The sequence below is a fragment of the Bison bison genome, unplaced genomic scaffold, assembly GCF_000754665.1.
Source record: "Bison bison bison isolate TAMUID 2011002044 unplaced genomic scaffold, Bison_UMD1.0 scf7180017864280, whole genome shotgun sequence".
Classification (NCBI taxonomy): domain Eukaryota; kingdom Metazoa; phylum Chordata; class Mammalia; order Artiodactyla; family Bovidae; genus Bison; species Bison bison.
This window is the reverse complement of record NW_011494852.1, coordinates 5,658,246-5,680,867: the sequence shown is the minus strand read 5'-3', so window position 1 is coordinate 5,680,867 and position 22,622 is coordinate 5,658,246. Positions and strand designations below refer to the sequence as shown.

Sequence of the window (22,622 nt, the reverse complement as noted above, 5' to 3'; positions counted from 1 at the left end):
CTGTTTCCACTGTTTCCCCATCTATTTGCCATGAAGTGATGGGACCAGATGCCATGATCTTAGTTTTCTGAATGTTGAGCTTTAAGCCAACTTTTTCACTCTCCTCTTTCACTTTCATCAAGAGGCTTTTTAGTTCTTCTTCACTTTCTGCCATAAGCGTGGCGCCATCTGCATATCTGAGGTTATTGATATTTCTCCCAGCAATCTTGATTCCAGCTTGTGCTTCTTCCAGCCCAGCGTTACTCATGATGTACTCTGCATATAAGTTAAATAAGCAGGGTGACAATATACAGGCTTGATGCATACTCCTTTTCCTATTTGGAACCAGTCTGTTGCTCCATGTCCAGTTCTAACTGTTGCTTCCTGACCTGCATATAGGTTTCTCAAGAGGCAGATCAGGTGGTCTGGTATTCCCATCTCTTTCAGAATTTTCCACAGTTTATTGTGATCCACACAGTCAAAGGCTTTGACATAGTCAATAAAGCAGAAATAGAAGTTTTTCTGGAACTCTCTTGCTTTGTCAATGATCCAACGGATGTTGGCAATTTGATCTCTGGTTCCTCTGCCTTTTCTAAAACCAGCTTGAACATCTGGAAGTTCACAGTTCACGTATTGTTGAAGCCTGGCTTGGAGAATTTTGAGCATTACTTTACTAGCATGTGAGATGAATGCAATTGTGCGGTAGTTTGAGCATTCTTTGGCATTTTCTTTCTTTGGGATTGGAATGAAAACTGACCTTTTCCAGTCCTGTGGCCACTGCACGGTTTTCCAAATTTGCTGACATATAGAGTGCAGCACTTTCACAGCATCATCTTTTAGGACTTGAAATAGCTCAACTGGAATTCCATCACCTCCACTAGCTTTGTTTGTAGTGATGCTTCCTAAGCCCCACTTGACTTCACATTCCAGGATGTCTGGCTCTAGGTGAGTGTGAGTGATCACACCATCGTGATTACACCCAGATAATCAGGTATAATACATACATACATACATACATAATCAGGTATGTAGTTCATACCTGAATGGTCTAGTGGTTTTCCCTACCTTCTTCAATTTAAGTCTGAATTTGGCAATAAGAAGTTCATGATCTGAGCCACAAAGAGCTCCCAGTCTTGTTTTTGCTGACTGTATACAGCTTCTCCATTTTTGACTGCAAAGAATATAATCAATCTGATTTCGGTGTTGACCATCTGGTGATGTCCATGTGTAGAGTCTTCTCTTGTGTTGTTGGAAGAGGTTGTTTGCTATGACCAGTGCGTTCTCATCGCAAAACTGTATTAGCCTTTGCCCTGCTTCATTCTGTACTCCAAGGCCAAATTTGCCTGTTACTCCAGGTGTTTCTTTACTTCCTACTTTTGCATGCCAGTCCCCTATAATGAAAAGGACATCTTTTTTTGGGTGTTAGTTCTAGAAGGTCTTGTAGGTCTTTATAGAACTGTTCAACTTCTCTTCTTCAGCATTATTGGTCAGGGCATAGACTTGGATTACAGTGATATTGAATGGTTTGCCTTAGAAATGAACAGAGATCATTCTGTTGTTTTTGAGATTGCATCCAAGTACTGCATGTCAGACTCTTTTGTTGACTATTATGGCTACTCCATTTCTTCTAAGGGATTCTTGCTCACAGTAGTAGATATAATGGTCATCTGAGTTAAATTCACCCATTTCAGTCCATTTTAGTTTGCTGATTCCTAAAATGTCTACCTTCACTCTTGCCATCTCCTGTTTGACCACTTCCAATTTGCCTTGATTCATGGACCTGACATTGCAGGTTCCTATGCAATATTGCTCTTTACAGCATCGGACCTTGCTTCCATCACCAGTCACGTCCACAACTGGGTGTTGTTTTTGCTTTGGCTCCGTCTCTTCATTCTTTGTGGAGTTATTGCTCCACTGATCTCCAGTAACATATTGGGCACCTACCAACCTGGGGAGTTCATCTTTCAGTGTCCTATCTTTTAGCCTTTTCATAATGTTCATGGGGTTCTCAAGGCAAGAATATTGAAGTGGTTTGCCATGTGGCTCAGATCATGAACTCCTTATGCCAAATTCAGACTTAAATTGAAGAAAGTGGGGGAAACCACTAGACCATTCAGGTATGACCTAAATCAAATCCCTTATGACTATACAGTGGAAGTGAGAAATAGATTTAAGGGACTAGATCTGATAGACAGAGTGCCTGATGAACTATGAACTATGAACTATGGACCATCCCCAAGAAAAAGAAATGCAAAAAAGCAAAATGGCTGCCTGAGGAGACCTTACAAATAGCTGTGAAAAGAAGAGAAGCAAAAAGCAAAGGAGAAAAGGAAGGATATTCCCATTTGAATGCAGAGTTCCAAAGAATAGCAAGGAGAGATAAGAAAGCCTTCCTCAGTGATCAGTGCAAAGAAATAGAGGAAAACAATAGAATGGGAAAGACTAGAGATCTCTTTGAGAATATTAGAGATATCAAGGGACCATTTCATATAAAGATGGGCTCAGTAAAGGACAGAAAGGTCCATACATGGACCTAACAGAAGCAGAAGATGTTAAGAAGAGATGGCAAGAATACAAAGAAGAACTGTAGAAAAAAGATCTTCACGATCCAGATAATCACGATGGTGTGATCACTCACACTCACCTAGAGCCAGACATCCTGGAATGTGAAGTCAAGTGGGGCTTAGGAAGCATCACTACAAACAAAGCTAGTGGAGGTGATGGAATTCCAGTTGAGCTATTTCAAGTCCTAAAAGATGATGCTGTGAAAGTGCTGCACTCTATATGTCAGCAAATTTGGAAAACTGTGCAGTGGCCACAGGACTGGAAAAGGTCAGTTTTCATTCCAATCCCAAAGAAAGAAAATGCCAAAGAATGCTCAAACTACCGCACAATTGCACTCATCTCACATGCTAGTAAAGTAATGCTCAAAATTCTCCAAGCCAGGCTTCAGCAGTTCACGAACCGTGAACTTCCAGATGTTCAAGCTGGTTTTAGAAAAGGCAGAGGAACCAGAGATCAAATTGCCAACATCCGTTGGATCATTGACAAAGCAAGAGAGTTCCAGAAAAACTTCTATTTCTGCTTTATTGACTATGTCAAAGCCTTTGACTGTGTGAATCACAATAAACTGGAAAATTCTGAAAGAGATGGGAATACCAGACCACCTGATCTGCTTCATAAGAAACCTATATGCAGGTCAGGAAGCAACAGTTAGAACTGGACATGGAACAACAGACTGGTTCCAAATAGGAAAAGGAGTATGCATCAAGCCTGTATATTGTCACCCTGCTTATTTAACTTACATGCAGAGTACACCATGAGAAACGCTGGGCTGGATGAAGCACAGGCTGGAATCGAGATTGCCAGGAGAAATCTCGATTTCTCGAATCAATAACCTCAGATATGCAGATGGCACCACACTTATGGCAGAAAGTGAAGAAGAACTAAAAAGCCTCTTGATGAAAGTGAAAGAGGAGAGTGAAAAAGTTGGCTTAAAGCTCAACATTCAGAAAACTAAGATCATGGCATCTGGTCCCATCACTTCATGGCAAATAGATGGGGAAACATTGGAAACAGTGGCCGAATTTATTTTTCTAGGCTCTAAAATCACTGCAGATGGTGATTGCAGCCATGAAATTAAAAGATGCTTGCTCCTTTGAAGGAAAGTTACGATCAACCTAGACAGCATATTCAAAAGCAGAGACTTTGCCAACAAAGGTCCATCTAGTCAAGGCTATGGTTTTTCCATTGGTCATGTATGGATGTGAGAGCTGGATTATGAAGAAAGTTGAGCATGGAAGAATTGATGCTTTTGAACTGTGGTGTTGGAGAAGACTCTTGAGAGTCCCTTGGACTGCAAGAAGATCCAACCAGTCCATCCTAAAGGAGATCAGTCCTGGGTGTTCATTGGTAGGACTGATTTTGAAGCTACAGCTCCAATACTTTGGCCACCTGATACGAAGAGCTGACTCATTGGAAAAGACCCTGATGCTGGGAAAGATTGAGAGCAGGAGGAGAAGGGGATGACAGAGGATCAGATGGTTGGATGGCATCACCGACTCAATGGACATGTGTTTGGGTGGACTCTGGGAATTGGTGATGGACAGGGAGGCCTGGTGTGCTGCGGTTCATGGGGTTGCAAAGAGTCGGACACGACTGAGAGACTGAACTGAACTGAACTGAGACAAGAAGAAATCCATCTGGTAAACAAACTGAAGTTATTGAAGAAAGAAGAGAGATTTTATTACTTCATACCTTTGAACAACCTCTTGATAGCATTTACGGCTCTGACAGATCCCCAAAGGTATCCATTTTTTTCCTTCCAGTGCCAGAAGTGGGAAGGAAAGCACTTGTAGATACTCTAATGTATATTAGTATAATTCATTGAATAAACTTCAGTTTTTAAAAAATTTATTACAGTATAACTGATGTAAAATATTATATGTTGCTGCTGCTGCTGCTAAGTCGCTTCAGTCGTGTCTGATTCTGTGTGACCCCATGGACTGCAGCCTACCAAGCTTCTCAGTCCTTGGGATTCTCCAGACAAGAGCACTGGAGTGGGTTGCCATTTCCTTGTCTAATGCATGAAAGTGGAAAGTGAAAGTGAAGTTGTTCAGTCGTGTCCAACTCTTAGGGACCCCGTGGAGTGCAGCCTACCATGCTCCTCCATCCATGGGATTTTCAAGTGTACAATACAGTGATTCATGAATTTTTAAGGTTATAATCCACTTATAAAATATTGGCTATATTCCCTATGTTGTATTAATACAATGTATCCTTGTAGCTTGTTTATTCTTTTAAGATTTTTTTTTTAAGTTGACTGTGTTGGGTCTTAGTTTCCACGTTGAGGCTCAGTAGTTGCAGCACACAGGCTTCTCCTCTAGTGGCTCACAAGGCAGAACTTTAAAAAGTAGGGATCATGAGGGGAGAAAGAGGTTTGTATTTTCTTGGAAAAAGCAGGGTTCTTCCTGGAACTGTGGTCCCATCTTGTTTTTTTTTTTTTTTTTTTTAAATTCCTTCCGTATGGTCAGGTGTTTCCCATTAGGCAAATGGAGTCCAATGAGCATATAATGAGGCTCAGGTTCACTAGAGGCCAAGAGGATGATTTAAACCATTCCACTCTGATATTCATTTTTTGTCTGGTTCTCTCCTTTTGAGGTTTGGTTCTGCCACTGAAGCCTGCACACTTGGCTTCCACTGGGGAAGGGCAGGGGTATGGTTCTGGGGCAACCACCTGGGGAACAGCAGGGAGGGTGAACCAGCCTTTCTTTCCTTTGGTTTCTGACAGCCCGGATTTCTAGATATCTGCTTGTTTGCAGTGGGATGGGCCCTCGTGGCAACATGCAGATAGATGCTCTTCCTCCCCTCATGATTCCTGCCTTTAAAGTTCCTGCCTGTGAGCCCCTAGAGAAGAAGCCTGCTGCTGCAGCTGTTGAGCCTGCACACCACAACTAGCGATCCTGCAAGCGGAAACTAAGACCCAACACAGTCAACTTAAAAGAAAAAGTCCACATTAAAAAAAAAATCTTAAAACAAGCTGCAACTCTATATTGTATTAATACAGCACAGGGAATATAGCCAATATTTTATAATAAGTGAATTATAATCTTAAAAATTCATGAATCACTGTATTGTACACCTGTAATATATAACATTTTACATCAATTATACTGTATCTGTGCCACCAAACCTGGTTCCTGGTTCGGGTTATGTGGAAATTACATATAATGGGAGAGAGGGACAGAGTGGAAATGTGGTAAGGCAGGTCATGATGAAAGATCCCTGAGTCCCAGCTCCATGCAATGATCCTGTTAATCCTTTGCATTGAAAACATATATAAATCTGCTTTAGTCTCTAACAGGGAAAATGGTCCTCAGAGTTTTCTGAAAGATTGTCTCTTGGGTTATAATATTTAGGTTGGCTCAAGTACAATTCTCTATTTGTTTCTTAGACTTTTAATTAAGTTTTCATTGACAAAATATACTGAAAGCGGTCAGAAGAAATCAATAGGGAAAAAAGTGGAAATTAATGAAATAAGAAAATCAGTAGCGAAAAGAAAAAAATTGACATAAGAGAAAAACTTCCAGTATGAAAGCAAAATCTTATGATTTAGAAAGAGTAAGAGAGGCTTTCCGATAAACAGAGCCAGTGCATCTATTTTCCATTTTTCCTCTACAAAAAAAAAAAAAAGAGAGAGAGAATAAAGTGAGTATATTTAGTTGAGAAAGACAAAAAGTATTAACATGTAAGAATGAAAGAAAATGAAAATGACAACAAATTAGAACTGTTGGAGAACTCTGGTTTCCAAGGGCCTACAGAGTGAGACGTCTATTTGCATAAGACCTCCAGACACTCAGGTATGAAATTTGATGACCCTGGTGAGATACAGAACTGGAAACAGGAGACTGGTTGAAAATTCGTGCACAATTAATTGCTCTCTCCCTTTACTTTTTTCTCTAACCAAATATAATACACTAGTGGGAGGTTTGATCTCTGGATAAATTGACCTGGAGAGGATGTATACCTGCACAGAGAAAGATAAGACTGAGGCACAGACAGATGGAGTGAAAAACCATTCCCAGGACTTTGGGCCTCTCAGGATCTTCCCCATCCTGGCCCCAGACACCAGTAATGCAGGAGACTGGAGCTGTCCTCTGCTCTAAACTAAAAAGCAGAGAACAGAGCTCTGGCAGTCTCCTGGTGAAAAGGTTGGCTCTAAAGTCTACCAGTTGAGAAGTTTTACCTCACAACTGGAGGCCAGAATCGCTACACATTTCAGGAAAGTATTCAATGCAAAAGGGAGAGAACAATTCAAAAAATTTTTTTTAAAGTTTGATTTGGACATAGACAAAAATGGACAAGAAAACTTCAAACAAATCTGCTCTCTGAGAGATCAGAGATTATGTTGTATCTATAAGTAAGAATAGAAAGCAGTGAAGAAGAGAAGTTAGACACAACTCATGAAAAAGATTTCTATCAAATACAAATTCCAGGAAGAGAACAAAAAAATCTAGAGAAGACTATCAAATAACAAACATATAAGAGACATCTGCAGAACTAGATCCTACAAACTGAAAGTGCTCACCTCTACTTAGCATAAAAGTGTTTAAAAAATCCACAACATAAATCATGAAAATTTAATACATCGGAAATATAAAAAGCAGTAAGTATTAGGAGATGAGCAGGAAGGAGGCATAAGATAATATACAAAGGAACAGAAAATAATTGGCATTAGACTTGACAACAGGAGTGACCAGGAAACTTTGAAGTGATGTTTCCAAATTCTGAATAATTGGCAAAGTGTGTAGAATAAAGCCATTTTCAAACATGAAAGACTCAAATATTCATCTCTAAAACATGCATATTTTTTCTTTTTTCTCCTTTTGGCTGCATGGCAACCAGGGGTTGAAACCTGAATCCTCAGAAGCACAGTCTTAACCAGTGCAGCATTAGGGAATTCCTTCTAACACATGTACCTTAAGGAAGCTGTTGGAAAAGGAACTTGAGCAAAAATGAAAAGTTAGCAAAAATTAACTTAATTCTAGGAAACAGGAATCCAAATCAGGAAGACAATGACAGTAAGTTTCACAGTAAGTGTACAGTCTAGTTACAGCCACAGAATGGAAACCTGAGAGATACCAACTGGATATTTGAACAACTTAAAAAAAGAAACCAATGGACACTTAACACATGCATTGGAACATCTCTAAAAACTAGCAACAGATACATAAAAAGCTAATTAAGTCCTTTAAAAAAAAATTATTTGGCCACACCGGGTCTTAGTTTAAACATGTGGGATGTAGTTCTTTGAGCAGGGGTCAAACCCAGGACCCCTGCATTAAGAGCATGGAGTCTTTAGCCATGGGCCAGCAGGGAAGTCCCTAATTAAGTCCTTAATAGACAAAAATGTATCTAAAACTACACTGGTTTTGAATTTTTAAAAATTTACATAATTATATTGACATAACCAATAACTGAGATTTAACCATATTTGAAGATGGTCAAAAAGAAACAAGAAGTTTTTTTTCTTTAAATGAAGTATTCTTACACTGCACATTTTTATTGCTAATGTGAACAAGAAATATTGCTTGCCATTTCAGTAAATAACAAATACTGCCCATCATCAAACCATCTGCCATTGCAGTCATCCCTGACAGTGAGCCCTTAGGAGAATTCAGGATGGAGAAAAATAGAATACTGGCCCTAGCAGTTAAAATGCATATCAAGGGAATAATTTCAATGCACCCAGACTCTTGCATCTTTCTATACATAGAAAAGCACTAAAATCATTAACTTGAGAAGTCTGGTTTTTGTGATTTGCAGAGATATTTTGATGTTTGACTATAGGGTTTTTTGGTTTGTTTTTTTTTTTCCAGCAAAAACTCTTATACATCCTGGCTCCTCCCTTACCTCTTTGGGACAATTCCTCAGAGCTCTCTGAGAGGCAGTATCCTAGGCTATCAGTGTTGTTTAATCGCTCAGTCATGTCTGACTCTTTGTGACCCCATGGACTATAGCCCGCTAGGCTCCTCTTTCCATGGGATTGCCCAGATAAGAATACTGGAGTGGGTTGCCATTTCCTTCTCTAGGGGATCTTCCTGACCCAGGGATTGAACCCAGGTCTCTAGTGTCTCCTGTATTGACAGGTGGATTCTTTACCACTGAGCCACCAGAGAAGCCCCATTCTAGGCTATATTCCTCAATAATAAAATTCTCAACATTTTGGTTGTACATTTTTTTGGGGGGAGGGGCTTCCCTGATAGTTCTGTTGGTAAAGAATATGCCTGAAATGCAGGAGACCCTGGTTCAATTCCTGGGTCAGGAAGATCCACTGGAGAAGGGATAGGCTACCCACTCCAGTATTCTTGGGCTTCCCTTGTGGCTCAGCTAGTAAAGAATCTGCCTGCAATGCAGGAGACCTGGGTTCAATACTTGGGTTAGGAAGATCCCCAGGAGAAGGGAAAGACTACCCACTCCAGTATTCTGGCCTGGAGAATTCCATGGACTGTATCGTCCATGGAATCGCAAAGAGGCGCACACGACTGAGCAACTCTCACTTCACTTCATTTTTTTTAGTTGAAACTAAAAGATATTTTTAACTACTAAAATGAGACTGATCTTTCTGAAATATTCAAAGAAATGTTTATTATCCAATGAAGACATTGAGTTTATCCAAGATTTCATCTAGGAGCAGGGGAAAAGACCCTCATCCATAGAGGAATACTATAAGTGCAATTATGGGAGAAAATAAAGTTCCTCTCTCTTTTGTTTTACAAAGTCCTATTAATTTCAACTTTCTGATTACACTGCCCACAAAAATAATGAATAAACAATCTATAATAGAAATTGAAAAGAATTTTGTTTGAGCCACACTGAAAACAATATCTTGGAAGACAGCTTCACAGATACCTTGGAGGAACTGCTCTAGAGAAGCATGGTTTTCAGCACAGTCTTGTATCTTGTCAACACAAAGAATACCAAACAAGTCAGGGATACATTCCTTCAAGGTTCAACAAAACAAAACAGATAAGCATGTTCACAGCGAGTGAGTAAGGCCTTGGCACCAAGGAAGGGAGTCTTATCGAAGGAGCTGATACATTGGCATCTCAAGAAGAGAGGCATTTAATCTTTATCTTTAAAATGGACATTCTTTACTTCTGGTCTTTGAACCTTTTCCCTTAATAACTGAAGCAGATGTGCAGTGTACATTTGATAGGCCACAGACAGCCTGTTTTAGTTAGCATAGAATTTGAGTTAAATCATGTACAGCCAGAATGACTTCCCCATACCTCAATATGTGAAAATTTCTTTCAATATACTCCTACAATTCTGTCTCAGAAATAACGATAACCTTGCCTCTCCCTTTCCCGTGTTGCTTGTGCCTGTAATTATTCATCCAACTAGCATAGCTCCACATTCCTGAAGGCACACACTTTAGACACTGATCATCAAAAACTTAACATCTAGTAACACAAAGACCCACAACACACTGCTCATAGAAAGCAAGAGCCAGAAGTATGGGCTTATCAAAACCATCCCCCAAATATAATAGGGCTACAAGAGGAGAAAAATCTTACCTCTAGCCATCTTAGGTTTGCACACAGTTCTCTTTCACAAAAAAGATTAACAGGACAAAAACAATTTATTAACTTGTGTGTACCTGTCATATGGGAAAACCTTAACAAGAGCAATTCAAAGTGTGGCTTAGAACTCCATATTATGTGGTATCTTCAACAAACAACATATATTTATTGAGAAATGACAGGATAAAGAAAAGCAGTCTTGAGCTTCCAAGGGTGGCAAACTGTGGGAGGAAACTAATGGAGTAAAATTTATTTGCACATTCTTCTGGTGCTGTCTATGGGCTAAGAGTCTAGAGTTGTCTCCTGTAAAGGAGAATTTATATCCTGCCTTTAGGCAGAAATGGGTGAGGGTGGAGAGAGTTTTTCCTGCATTTGATGGTTCTAAATTGCCCTCAACTCAAAACTGTTTTTATGTCAAAAAGGCATACATTGGAGTGACATACTATGGTTTACCTTCAAGGCACAGTCTTCACAGATACACACAATCTCGGGTACTTCACAAGGAAGTAGCTGTATGGGAGCAAATTTTGCCACCCAAAAGATGTCTCTTTGGCATGAGGGTTAATTTAGATTGATTATATTTAAGAAAAAGAAGACTCAGGAAGTTTTTCTTTTTACATCTCCCTGCAGGAGGTGCAGAAGATGCCGGTTTGATTCCTGGGTCAGGAACACGCCCTGGAGTAGGAAATGGCAACCCACTCCAGTATTCTTGCCTGAAAAATTCCATGAACAGAGGAGCCTGGCAGGCTACAGTTTATGGAGTCTCAAAGAGTCGGATGCCACTGAGTATGCACACACGAGTTTAGATAAAGGGCTGTTTTCAGGATAGAGCAATCCAGAGATCTGCAAAGAACATGAGTTAAGTGAGGTGGGAAAACTCTTGGCAGGGCCTGGAGATGAGTCCACTACCTGTTCCATCGTCTCTGAGTGGCTCAGCAAACATTTGCTTACCAAACGTTTGCTTTTCCATCTCTGGCTGAATTGCCTTCCTCCTCTTTGAATTCCTAAACCACAACTACCAACATCCTCTTTTGTCTTTAGCTATTTTGGCAAGTAACTCAGTTTTCCTGGATCTCTCCCAAGTATACATGTTATTAAAGTTTTGTCTGATTTTATTCTGCTAACCTGTCTCATGTCAACTTAATTCTTAGATTGTAAGCAGATAGGGTAGTGGGTCACTGGAGAAAGAGAACCAGGAATGCTTTTCCTGACATATATGCGTATTTGTACTTAATTGCTTCAGTTGTGTCCAACTCTTTTTGACCCTATATAGACTGTAGCCCACCAGCCCCCTCTGTCCTTGGGATTCTCCAGGAAAGAATTCAGAGGAGCCATTTTGGCCCAGCCTTTTTTTTTTTACTGTGTCAGGGCTTAGTCGTGACAGCTGGGGTTTTTGTTGGGGCATGCTTCTCTCTAGTTGTGGTATGGGGGCTCCAGAGTGTGCGGGCTCAGTAGTTGCTGCACATGGGTTTAGATGCTCTGTGGTATATGGGACATAAGTTTCCTGACCAGGGATGGAATTTATGTCCCCTGCATTGGAAGGTGGATTCTCAACCACTGGACCACCAGGAAAGTCCCGGCCTAAGCCATTTTGTGATCTCCTTGCCGTTAAACAGACTCAGTAACAAACGATCTTAAGGGAACAAAGGAACGTAGGACCAGAGAAAAGGCAGGCAAACAATAGTGCAGTTGATAAAACAAAGCCCTATTTCCTCTTCAAGGGATATACAGAGTAACGTATCTCTGAGTTCTACAGAAACTAAGGCCCCACCACCTGAGGTGGAGGACAGAAAGATGATGTTGACTTTTTCAGACTTTAGTCAACTAAAGCTAGGATTCTAGAATTATCCCAGTTCAATGTTGAATTTTTCTCTGCTCAAGCCCCTTCATGAATATGCATGTACCCTTAACTTAAAACTTCCCCAATTTCTCTATTTGGGGAGACACCGCTTTGGGAAAGATCCCAGTGTTCTCCTTAAATGCTCCTTCTCCCAATCTTTGGCCTAGTTGTGTCTTTTGGTTCAACACCAAAAGAAGCAAACCCAGTTTTCAAGTAACAAGACCAGACAGAAGAACTTGGAAGCTTAAGAGGAAAATTCCCTCCTCTTCAACACTACCAGACACTCCTAAACCTGGTTTCACAGTGCAGCATAATCGCATGCGACCTGTTGTCAAATGCAAGTTCGTGCCCAACCCATAGTGAAGCCAAACAAATCAAGAGATTGGAACAGAGAATGGCTTACTGCAGGGTCAAGCAAGTAGCGGTCTCCCTGGTAGCTCAGCTGGTAAAGAATCTGCCTGCAATGCAGGAGACTCTGGTTCAATCCCTGGGTCAGGAAGATCCCTTGGAGAAGGGAAAGACTACCCACTCCAGTATTCTGGCCTAGAGAATTCCATAGTCTGTATAGTCTCCATGGGGTTGCAGAGTTGGATATGACTGAGTGACTTTCACTTTTCAAGCAAGTAGAACAGGCCGCTCGTCCTCCAAAGCCCCAAACTCCCTAATGGTTTTCCAGAAGTTTTTAAAGGCAAAATTTGAGGTGAAGGCTGTGGACTGTGTGACCTTCTTCTGATTGGTTAGTGGTGAGATTACAGGGTAGGGCTCCCGGACTTTTGTGCTCAGCCTCAAGTTGCCATCCTCCACCGGGTTGTGGGCCTTAGTTCCAGCAGAACTCAGATATATTGCTATGTATATTCCTCGAGGAAAAACTTTCACTGCTGCTCTGTTTGTACTGATCACTGTTGCTTGATCCCTTCTCTTCTATTTCTACATTTCCCCACTTTTTTGATTAGCACCTGTTTGAATCTGCCCTTTGGAACTCTGAGAAGATGCTGGAGGCTAAAACCAGACAGCTTTTGTATCAAGGAGGGCCGCAGGGGGTCCTGCTTGGATTCCTTTCTCCCTGAGTCCATTTCACTCCAGCATCCACGGAGTGGCACACATCACATCAAACAATGCATGAAAACACAACTCCATCCACGATCACAAGGCAGGCACAGAGGGCACCACACCAGTGTCAGTCCTTTGGCAAATGTCACAGAGACCACGCTTGGGGCACTGGATATAGCAATCAGGGTCACCCTTAAAAATTCAAGATCTGGACACTCTAGACCAACGGGGAATCCTGGCTCCAATCTCTTCGTACCCCTCCTCCCCAGCCCTCAACGTGCGTGGCCTCAAGAGCCTCCTCAGCTGCATTAAGAATCCCCGGTTGGAACACCTCCACCTCCACGAGGGACAGAGACAGAAGCTTCCAGGAGCTTGGGCGCTGGGCTCTCGCGCCAGGGGCGGAGCTCCGGGTCTGAGTTCTTTGCGGAGCCGAGAACCGAGTAAGAAAAGCTGGAATATACAGTTTCCCTGATTTGGGGACTACAATTCCAACAGGGGAGCAGCGGTGGATTCTGCTCGAGGGCACGAGTCACTCACAAGGTCACCTTTACAGGTGAGGAGTTGGCCTACGAGGGAACCCCGCTCTTCTTCCAGACCCCGCGGGCATCGTGCCCCAGCAGTCTTTCCGAGCGCTTCATGAGGAGCCGGGGCACGGCCCCCCAACACCCACCCAACCCCCTTCGCGCCTGCGCACTCGGGACCGAGAAGGCACTCTCCGGTATTCCGGCGCCGCGGTCCTGAGCGCTGGGCGGTCCCGAGCGCTGGGCGGTCCCCCGAGTCTGGCGCAGCCCTAAGGCGGTAAGGCAGGCTCGGTGGTAGCCGCTGCTCTTCTGAAGAAAACAAGCGCGAGACGGGCCAGGTTCTGCGGACCAGATCGAGGTTGGATTTGGGGGCCTCAGGCAGGAGTGAGGGCTTTGCACTTCTGAGACTGGGCGGCGCGGGGTTAAGCTTGTGCGGCGGTAACTGGGCGCCGCCCCGGCCTGTTCCCGGCGGTCCTGCCCGTCGCCTTCCTCGCCTCGACCACCGAGGCCTGGCCGTAGAGGAAAGGCCTGAGAGGGAAACGGGTGGTGGAACCTCTGAATGAAAGTCCCCTGCAAGGCGCGGTGGCCGCCAGAGCGTGGGTGGCTGTGGTGTCTGAATTACAGCCGACCCAGAGCCGCGGACCTTCTCTCGTCTTTATCTTTCCATTGTGTTTGCAGATGGTGGGTAGCGACGGTCAAGGGGGCGTGGACGGTGGGTGTTGACCGCGTCCAGAAACGCCTGCGATGTAATCATTCGGGTTTGCTTCCCGAGCCCTGTCAGTCTCCAGAGGCCTGTGAAGTGAAGCGAATCGCTGCTGCGTCTCTAAAAGCCGCGTTCTTTGTGAGTTTCTGCTGCTTCTTTGTTTGCGTGAAATGCACTTGATTTTTGTGACACGAGATTGTTAAAATTTCCTTCTCTTGAAATGTCCTGCGTAAGAATAATCTACTTACTGATTTGGACTTTAGGATTTACCTACGTCCTGGCAGGGGACCCAGTTTATACATTTCCCTTTCTGTTGCCCACTTAATGCAGTTCTTCAGTTAGTTGTGCTCAGTCTCTGCAGGACCTCATGGACTGCAGCCTGCCAGGCTCCTCTGTCCTTGGAATTTTCCAGGCAAGAATAGTGAAGTGGGTTGCCATTTCCTACGCCAGGGGATCTTCCCGACCCAGGGATCGAACTCGTGTCTCTTGCCTTAGCAGGCAGATTATTTACCACTGAGCCACCTTAGTTAACCATTTTCTATAAATCCAGTTGCTCTGTGAGCACAGTTTATAATGATGGAAGTAGCCCTTTGGAAGTTACCGTTTATGTTTTCTTTTCAACTATGATTTGTTAAGTAGTGTTGGGTTTCAGTTCAGTTCAGTCGCTCAGTCCTTTCCGACTCTTTGCGACCCCATGGACTGCAGGCCAGGCCTCCCTGTCCATCACCAACTTCCGGAGTTTACTCAAACTCATGTCCATTGAATCAGTGATGCCACCAACCATCTCAGCCTCTGTCATCCCCTTCTCCTCCTGCCTTCAATCTTTCCCAGCATCAGGGTCTTTTCAAATGAGTCAGCTCTTCGCATCAGGTGGCCAAAGTATTGGAGTTTCAGCTTCAACATCAGTCCTTCCAATGAATATTAAGGACTGATCTCCTTTAGGATGGACTGGTTGGATCTCTTTGCAGTCCAAGGGACTCTCAAGAGTCTTCTCCAACACCACAGTTCAAAAGCATCAATTCTTCGGCGCTCAGCTTTCTTTATCGTCCAACTCTCACATCCATACATGACCACTGGAAAAACCATAGCCTTGACTAGGCGGACCTTTGTTGGCAAAGTAATGTCTCTGCTTTTTAATATGCTGTCTAGGTTGGTCATAACTTCTCTTCCAAGGAGTGTCTTTTAATTTCATGGCTATTAGATTGTGTTGGGTTTAGACAGCTCTAATTATTCCACAGTAGGAGTGGGGATTTTTTTTCCCAAAGGGAATCCACGAGTGGAACTTTTTGGTACCAGCCTGATGTGGTTAGAGTTAGTTAGCATGAGTTTTATTTATTTTGGACAAATGAAAAATTGCTTAATGTATACAGCATAATGTTTTGATATATGTAAACATTATGGAACAGAATACCACACCGACTAATTAACCATTACCTCTCAAGGTTAACTATTTTGTGTATGTGACAAGAGTACTTAAGATACACTCTTGGCAAACTTCCAGTATGTAATACACTATTATTAGCTATAGTAACCATGTTGTGCATTAGATCTTCAGAGCTTATTATCTTATAACTGAAATTTTGTAGCATGAGTTTGTTTTAGGTATGTCTTGGGGAGATCCCCTGGGGAAGGGAATGGCTACCCACTGCAGTATTCTTGCCTGGAGAATTCCATGGACAGAGGAACCTGGCAGAATACAGTCCGTGGGTGGAAAAAAATCAGGACTGAGCGACTAACACTTTCACTTTTTTGGGATAGAGGAGGAGAGATGTATGCAGTGGTTAAGAATTTTGAACCTAGATTGAGAGGTTTTTAATCCTGACCATCACTTAAATCTAAGTGAGTTTGGGCAGTTGAAAGAAAACTGTGCTGCAGTTTCTTCATATGTAAAATCGGAATTATAATAGTATATGCTTCACAGGGTTGTTTTGAAGGTTACCTGAATTAATATTGAAGGAGATCAGCCCTGGGATTTCTTTGGAAGGAAGGATGCTAAAGCTGAAACTCCAGTACTTTGGCCACCTCATGCAAAGAGTTGACTCATTGGAAAAGACTCTGATGTTGGGAGGGATTGGGGGCAAGAGGAGAAGGGGACGACAGAGGATGAGATGGCTGGATGGCATCACTGACTCGATGGACGTGAGTCTCAGTGAACTCTGAGAGTTGGTGATGGACAGGGAGGCCTGGCGTGCTGCGATTCATGGGGTCGCAAAGAGTTGGACACGACTGAGCGACTGATCTGATCTGAATTAATATCTGTTGAAGCTCTTAAAACATTACCTAGCATAGTAGAATACTGCTTAATTATATTAGCGGTTACTGTTAGTGATGATTCTTAATCATTCCATATCAACTTTCTTTATTCCCAAGAATAATGAAAATGTGAAGTTACTTATGATGAATGCAAGCAGAAAAATCAACAGCAAATGGACCAGAATAGGGATTCTTAACATGAAGTCTTTGGGTTCTGTTCATGGGTTTTCAGGACAAGGAAAAAATCAAAGATATATATAGATATAGATATATAGATATAGATATATTGTAAATATTTTTCAGTGGTTAATTTGGGAGGGGAATCTACTTACTTATAATTTCATGATATCAGAGTTGTATAAGACCCAACAAGATTGATTTTCACTGGTCTAGAATTAAAGTCTGGAATAAATAGGAATAATTTTGAGGATAATCTTAAAAAACTTGTGTCTAACAATGTGGAAATGTTAAGTAATTCACACTTCATCCATATGATGGAATGTTATGGGATAATAAACATTATAAAGTTATAAGAAAAAACCATATAATGTAATATTGGGAAGTATGTATTGTTCTGAATAAAAATTTTTAAGAAATTGTTGTTACCTATGTATCTTGAACACTAAGGTAAAGAATAATAAGACATTTTGCAAAATTTAGTAATTGGTTATTCAGGAGGAGTCAACTCAAATGACTGAGCATTTGCTATGAAATAAGCATTTTTTTCTGCCTGCTGTGCATACTATCTCTTGATTTTTGGAAATGTTGTGAATCAGCATTGTGATCCTTCACAGAAGGGTTTCTGGGTGTTAATGAAATACAGTATTCAAGAACTGGTAAGAATTATTTTTTCAGTGACATTGATTTCCCTGTTGTTACCACTTATGCAGTTCTATGTAATCACAGTTTTCTTAATGACTACCTGTCTACCCAAATCATTAAAAAATTGTTTTTAATGGGAATAGCTTTTTAAACATTTCAGATAATGTACTTAATGCAAGCTTGTGAAATATTTAGTAACCAAGGAACCTTAAAGAAGAAAATAAAAATTACAGTCCTCAGCAGGGCTTCCCAGTGGTAAAGAATCCACTTGCAATTCAGGAGACTTGCAGGAGACGCAGGTTCCATCCCTGGGTTGGGAAGATCCCCTGGAAGAGGAAATGGCAACCCACACCTGTATTTTTGCCTGGAAGAAATCCCATGGACAGAGGAGCCTGGTACACTATAGTCAATAGGATCACAAAGAACTGGACTTGACTAAGCATACACACACATATTCGCAACATCCAGAAATAATCACTATTCATATTTAGAGCATATGTTCCCAAAAATATTTTTACAAGCATTTGTGGTTTTGTATATTTGTATATGCTTATTTAGTTTTATTTCTGAATAGGATAACATTAATTGAAAATTTAAAGGAAAACAAGACCTCTAATTCTTCGTTGAAGATAGGAATTCAGGGGTCTTCCCTGGGGGCTCAGTGGTAAGGAGTCTGCCTGCCAGTGCAGGAGACATTGGTTTGATCCCTGATCCAGGAAGATCTCACATGCTGTGGGGCAACTTACCCCGTATACAACTATTAAGCCTGTGCTCTAGAGCCACGGAGCCCATGTGCAGCTATTAAGCCTGTGCTGTAGAGCTGGGGAGCCACAACTACTGAGCCCACATGCCACAACTACTGAAGCCCGCGTGCCCTAGAGCCTGTGCTCTGTAACAAGAGAGTAGCCCCTGCTCATAGCAATGATGACCCAGCACAGCCAAAAATAAATAAATAAAATTATAAAAAAAGAAACTCATTTTTTTTAAAGGAAAAAAATTAATAAAAAAGAGGAATTCAGTATTGTCATGGATTTTGTAACATTTTTATGGATTTTATATATATATTTTTTAAACTGTTTTTTTTTTTTTTTCTTTCAGTGTGTCTTGGATATTTTCCATTCTTTAAGTTTTTGAAAACTCAGCATTTAATGATTACTTTATTATTCTGTTTGTGGATGTTTTCTCAAGTATTTAAGAAATAAGTTTTTGGGGAGTGATGTTCAAAACTGCCTGAACAATTCCTTCAGCAGGCTTTCTAGGTCCTATTACTTAACCAACTTTTCACTTCAAGGTCATGTGGGATTTCAGAGGTAGGAACGTTGAGGAATATAGCATTGACTTCTGCCAACTAGGGATACAAGTGATAACTCTGAAGTATTTGGCTTTATTTCTGAAGGATTGTTAGAGTATGAAGTGGACAGTTCTGTTATTTTATGCCAGATGCTTCATCCTCCTGATCCTTCATTTGAGTGAGAGTTTGAGAAATAAATTAATGATAATTACCTAGAAAATGAATCTTACCAAAAAAAAAATCATTTTAAACTCAGAGAAGAAAGGCAAAATAATCTGATTATACTATATAGTTCAGTTGGTAATGGTATTTAAATGGTCATAGTCATAGAAACTGAATATCTGTGTACCCTTTAATAGAACAAAATCACACTGGGGAAAAAAAAGCATATTGGAAGGATAGGGAGATGCAATTATGCACACATGAAGTGGGAGATGGGTGAGTAAAAGATAGCTGAAGTAGTAAATTAGCATGTGATTTGAATATATGGTATTTATATAACAAAAGAAATAGCTAAAAGAGGTGAAAATTGTTGCCTCTAGATTTGGAAGATAGGGGAAAGGGTAGCAGGGATGGAATCGTTGGGGCTTTTTGTGATATCCCTTGTAGAGCTGTTTTAAATTTATGTCCAGGTACAAGTGATACAAATTAAAGTTTTCTTTCCTTTTTTTTTTACAGATTAAAAATTTCTTGATTAAAAAATTGAGACTCCTGGGAAGAACAAAATAAAGATCACGTGGGATACCATCCAGCAGAGGTAACACAGTACAATCTTATTCCAAGTCCATTTTGACTTTTTTGGTCTCATTATAATCATTTTCCATGTATCATTTCATTCTTTTTACACCATACCACAAGTGTCCATTTCTCCAGTCTTAGTGATAAGTATCGGAGAAGGCCCTGGCACCCCACTCCAGTACTCTTGCCTGGAAAATCCCATGGACGGAGGAACCTGGTGGGCTACAGTCCATGGTGTCACTAGAAGTCAGACACGACTGAGCGACTTCACTTTCACTTTTCACTTTCATGCATTGGAGAAGGAAATGGCAACCCACTCCAGTGTTCTTGCCTGGAGAATCCCAGAAATGGCGGAGCCTAGTGGGCTGTCGTCTATGGGGTCGCACAGAGTCAGACACGACTGAAGTGACTTAGCAGCAGCAGCAGTGATAAGTATTAGCAGTTTTTAAAATCTGCTAATTCAGTTCCTTTAAATGCAACTCCTTAGTTACTATTGAATTTTAACTAGTGGGTTATTTCATTATCCATACTCAGGTTTTACAAATTCACTTTTCCCCAGCCTGGGTACCAAGAGAATAGGATCGGTAAATGAGATCATGTAGACAGTATTGATGATTCCTAATAGGAAGGTGGTGAACAGTGAGCTCTGAGGATTCTGGGAAAGATAGTTCAGCCTTGAGGAAGAGATCCCAGTGTGCAAGTACAGTTTTGCCGTTATAAAGACTGCCAGGCATGGTCTGTGCAAGTGGTTCTCAAATTGTGGCATTTGGACCAGCAGCATCAGTATCAACGTGGAAATGTTTTCAAAATGCAATTTCTCAAGCCCAACCCTAGCTCCAGTAAATGCCAAACTTGAGGATCGAGGCCCTGCAAACTGTATTTTAATAAGCCTTTCAGATGATTCTGAGGCATACAAAGTTTGATTACTAAACCCGCCCATTATGATCACCTGGGGAAAGTTTAAAAATTTTGATTCCTGAGTCACAGCTCTCTTCTGCTAATTGAATCAGAATGTTTGGGGCATGGGAGTCAGGCATCAGTATATTTTAAAGGTCTGCTAATGGACTTCCATGGTGATCCAGTGGCTAAGACTGTGTTCCCAATATAGGAGGCCTGGGTTCAATCCCTGATCAGGGAACTATAATAGAAGATCCCACATGCCGCAACTAAGAGTTTGCATACTGTAACTAAAGAATCCTGCATGCTTGCAATGAAGATCAAAGATCCCAGGTGCTACAGCTAAGACCTGGTGCAGTCAAATAAATAAAATGTTAAAAAAAAAAAAATACACACAGTTCTCTTAAAAAAAAAAAAAAAAAGATTTGCTGGATTCCAATGTGTGGCATAGTTTGGAAAATTCTTCTCTATAATATTTTCTGTCTTCAGGGTTGGGTAGGCAAGCCAGATTCCTGAGTCTGAGAAGGATATTCTGGTTTCGATGGTGTAGCCACTTCTTAGCTGGGAAAACTGGGAATGAGGGGAGATGGATCTCTGCTCAGGACAGGTCTGGGTAGCCTATTCTTGAGTCCAGATCAGCCTCACTGAGTTGGAGGACTGCCCGAAATCTCTCCTGCCAAAACAGCTGGAAATGTCCTTCTCTTCTGGAGAGTCTTCTCCATGTCTATCCTTGTGCAGTGATTTTCCTGTTTCGGGGAGGGCATGTATTTGTCTAAATTAGCTCTTACCTTTCATAACTTGTCTGTGTGTTGGGAGGGGTGATGGAGGGGTGTTGCATGTAGGAATGGAGAAGTCATGTGAGTTTTTAAAATTTGGGGGCTCTGGGATTTTGTTCTTATGGCTTCATATTCTTCCTCCAGTTTTTGGCTTCTGTCTGTGGACTCTGCTTCTTCAGTAAATGACCCTTGAGAAAAACTAAACATTTTCTTGCAACTCTGAAATCATGGCTCATGTAAGTTGGTATTTTTCTCTATTTGGAATGTTGTAATTTTTTTCAGGTTACGTGAACATTCTAATTAGTTGTCCTGAAACTTCCAAACAGATCCCCATCCAACAGCTTCTTCCTAGATGTTCCCATTCTAGTGAGGGATGGAGCCAGACAGCCTGGCCCTTCCTGTGTGCCCGTCTGTTGTCCATCCATGTCCATGTGTGAATTGACCAAATTATTCAGTCTCCTGTGTGTTCAGTCTTTGTCTAGAGCAGCGATAAAGCAGAAATGAAGTCCCTTGAGGGAGACAACTGATACGAGAAACTCACAACTGGAGAACACTTTAGAGCTGCAGTATCCAATATTAAAAATAGAAAATTAGTGCCTTCTTAGCACAGTAGGTCTCATGTCAGTCTCATAAAAAGTGTAGAATAATATGCAAGGCACATAATCTTAAACATTTTAGTGTCACATTTTAAAAAGTAAAAATGAAATGCACAAGTAATTTTAGTGTTTTATTTAACCCAATATAGCAAAATATTATCATTTCAAAGTGTAACCAAAATAAGAATTATTGAGATATATTGCAATCTTTTCTTTTTGTAAAGTCTTCACTATCTGGTGTGTATTTTATAGCACATCTAAATTTGTATCAGCTACAGTTCAAATGCTCAGTAACCACATGTGTCTAAGATAGCATGTTAGACATTGCAGCTTTAGAAATTTTGTATAACTTAAATTGTAAATATAACTTAGCATATTTAAAAGTATAGAAATATCTAAATGTAATTATTAAGGCCAACATATCTATAAAATGGACTTTTTTGTAGTAAGTTTAAAATATTCAATAAAGGGTTTGTTATAATAAGGGAAAATGCTAATGATACATATAGTGATGAAACTGGATCTCTGTTTTAAAAAGTAGAGTTTGCATAAAATTAAAGAATTTTTTCCAGACTCAATTTTATTTCTTTTATTTTTTTAATTTTTTTTAAATTTTATTTTATTTTTAAACTTTACAATATTTTATTAGTTTTGCCAAATATCGAAATGAATCCGCCACAGGTATACCCGCATTCCCCATCCTGAACCCTCCTCCCTCCTCCCTCCCGGTACCCTCCCTCTGGGTCGTCCCAGTGCACCAGCCCCACACATCCAGTACCGTGCACGAACCTGGACTGGCGACTCGTTTCATACATGATATTATACATGTTTCAATGCTATTCTCCCAAATCTCCCCACCCTCTCCCTCTCCCACAGAGTCCATAAGACTGATCTATACATCGGTGTCTCTTTTGCTGTCTCATACACAGGGTTATTGTTACCATCTTTCTAAATTCCATATATATGCGTTAGTATACTGTATTTATGTTTTTCCTTCTGGCTTACTTCACTCTGTATAATAGGCTCCAGTTTCATCCACCTCATTAGAACTGATTCAAATGTATTCTTTTT

The 22,622-nt window shown here is 41.1% G+C and overlaps 1 protein-coding gene across 2 annotated transcripts in view; it reads left to right on the top strand.

Annotated features, from left to right (window-relative positions):
* The first annotated feature begins 13,696 nt into the window (after positions 1-13,696).
* The window catches only part of ZFP30 (ZFP30 zinc finger protein), a 71,402-nt gene continuing 62,476 nt past the window's right edge, over positions 13,697-22,622 (top strand). The window contains exons 1-4 of one of the 2 annotated variants that reach the window (XM_010849165.1): positions 13,697-13,833; positions 14,154-14,316; positions 19,223-19,301; positions 21,100-21,191. In XM_010849165.1, the coding sequence (XP_010847467.1) occupies positions 21,183-21,191 (9 nt within the window). In that variant the 5' untranslated portion in view covers positions 13,697-13,833; positions 14,154-14,316; positions 19,223-19,301; positions 21,100-21,182. The remainder of the gene's footprint in view (positions 13,834-14,153; positions 14,317-19,222; positions 19,302-21,099; positions 21,192-22,622) is intronic. The other variant, XM_010849164.1, reaches the window with a different exon arrangement.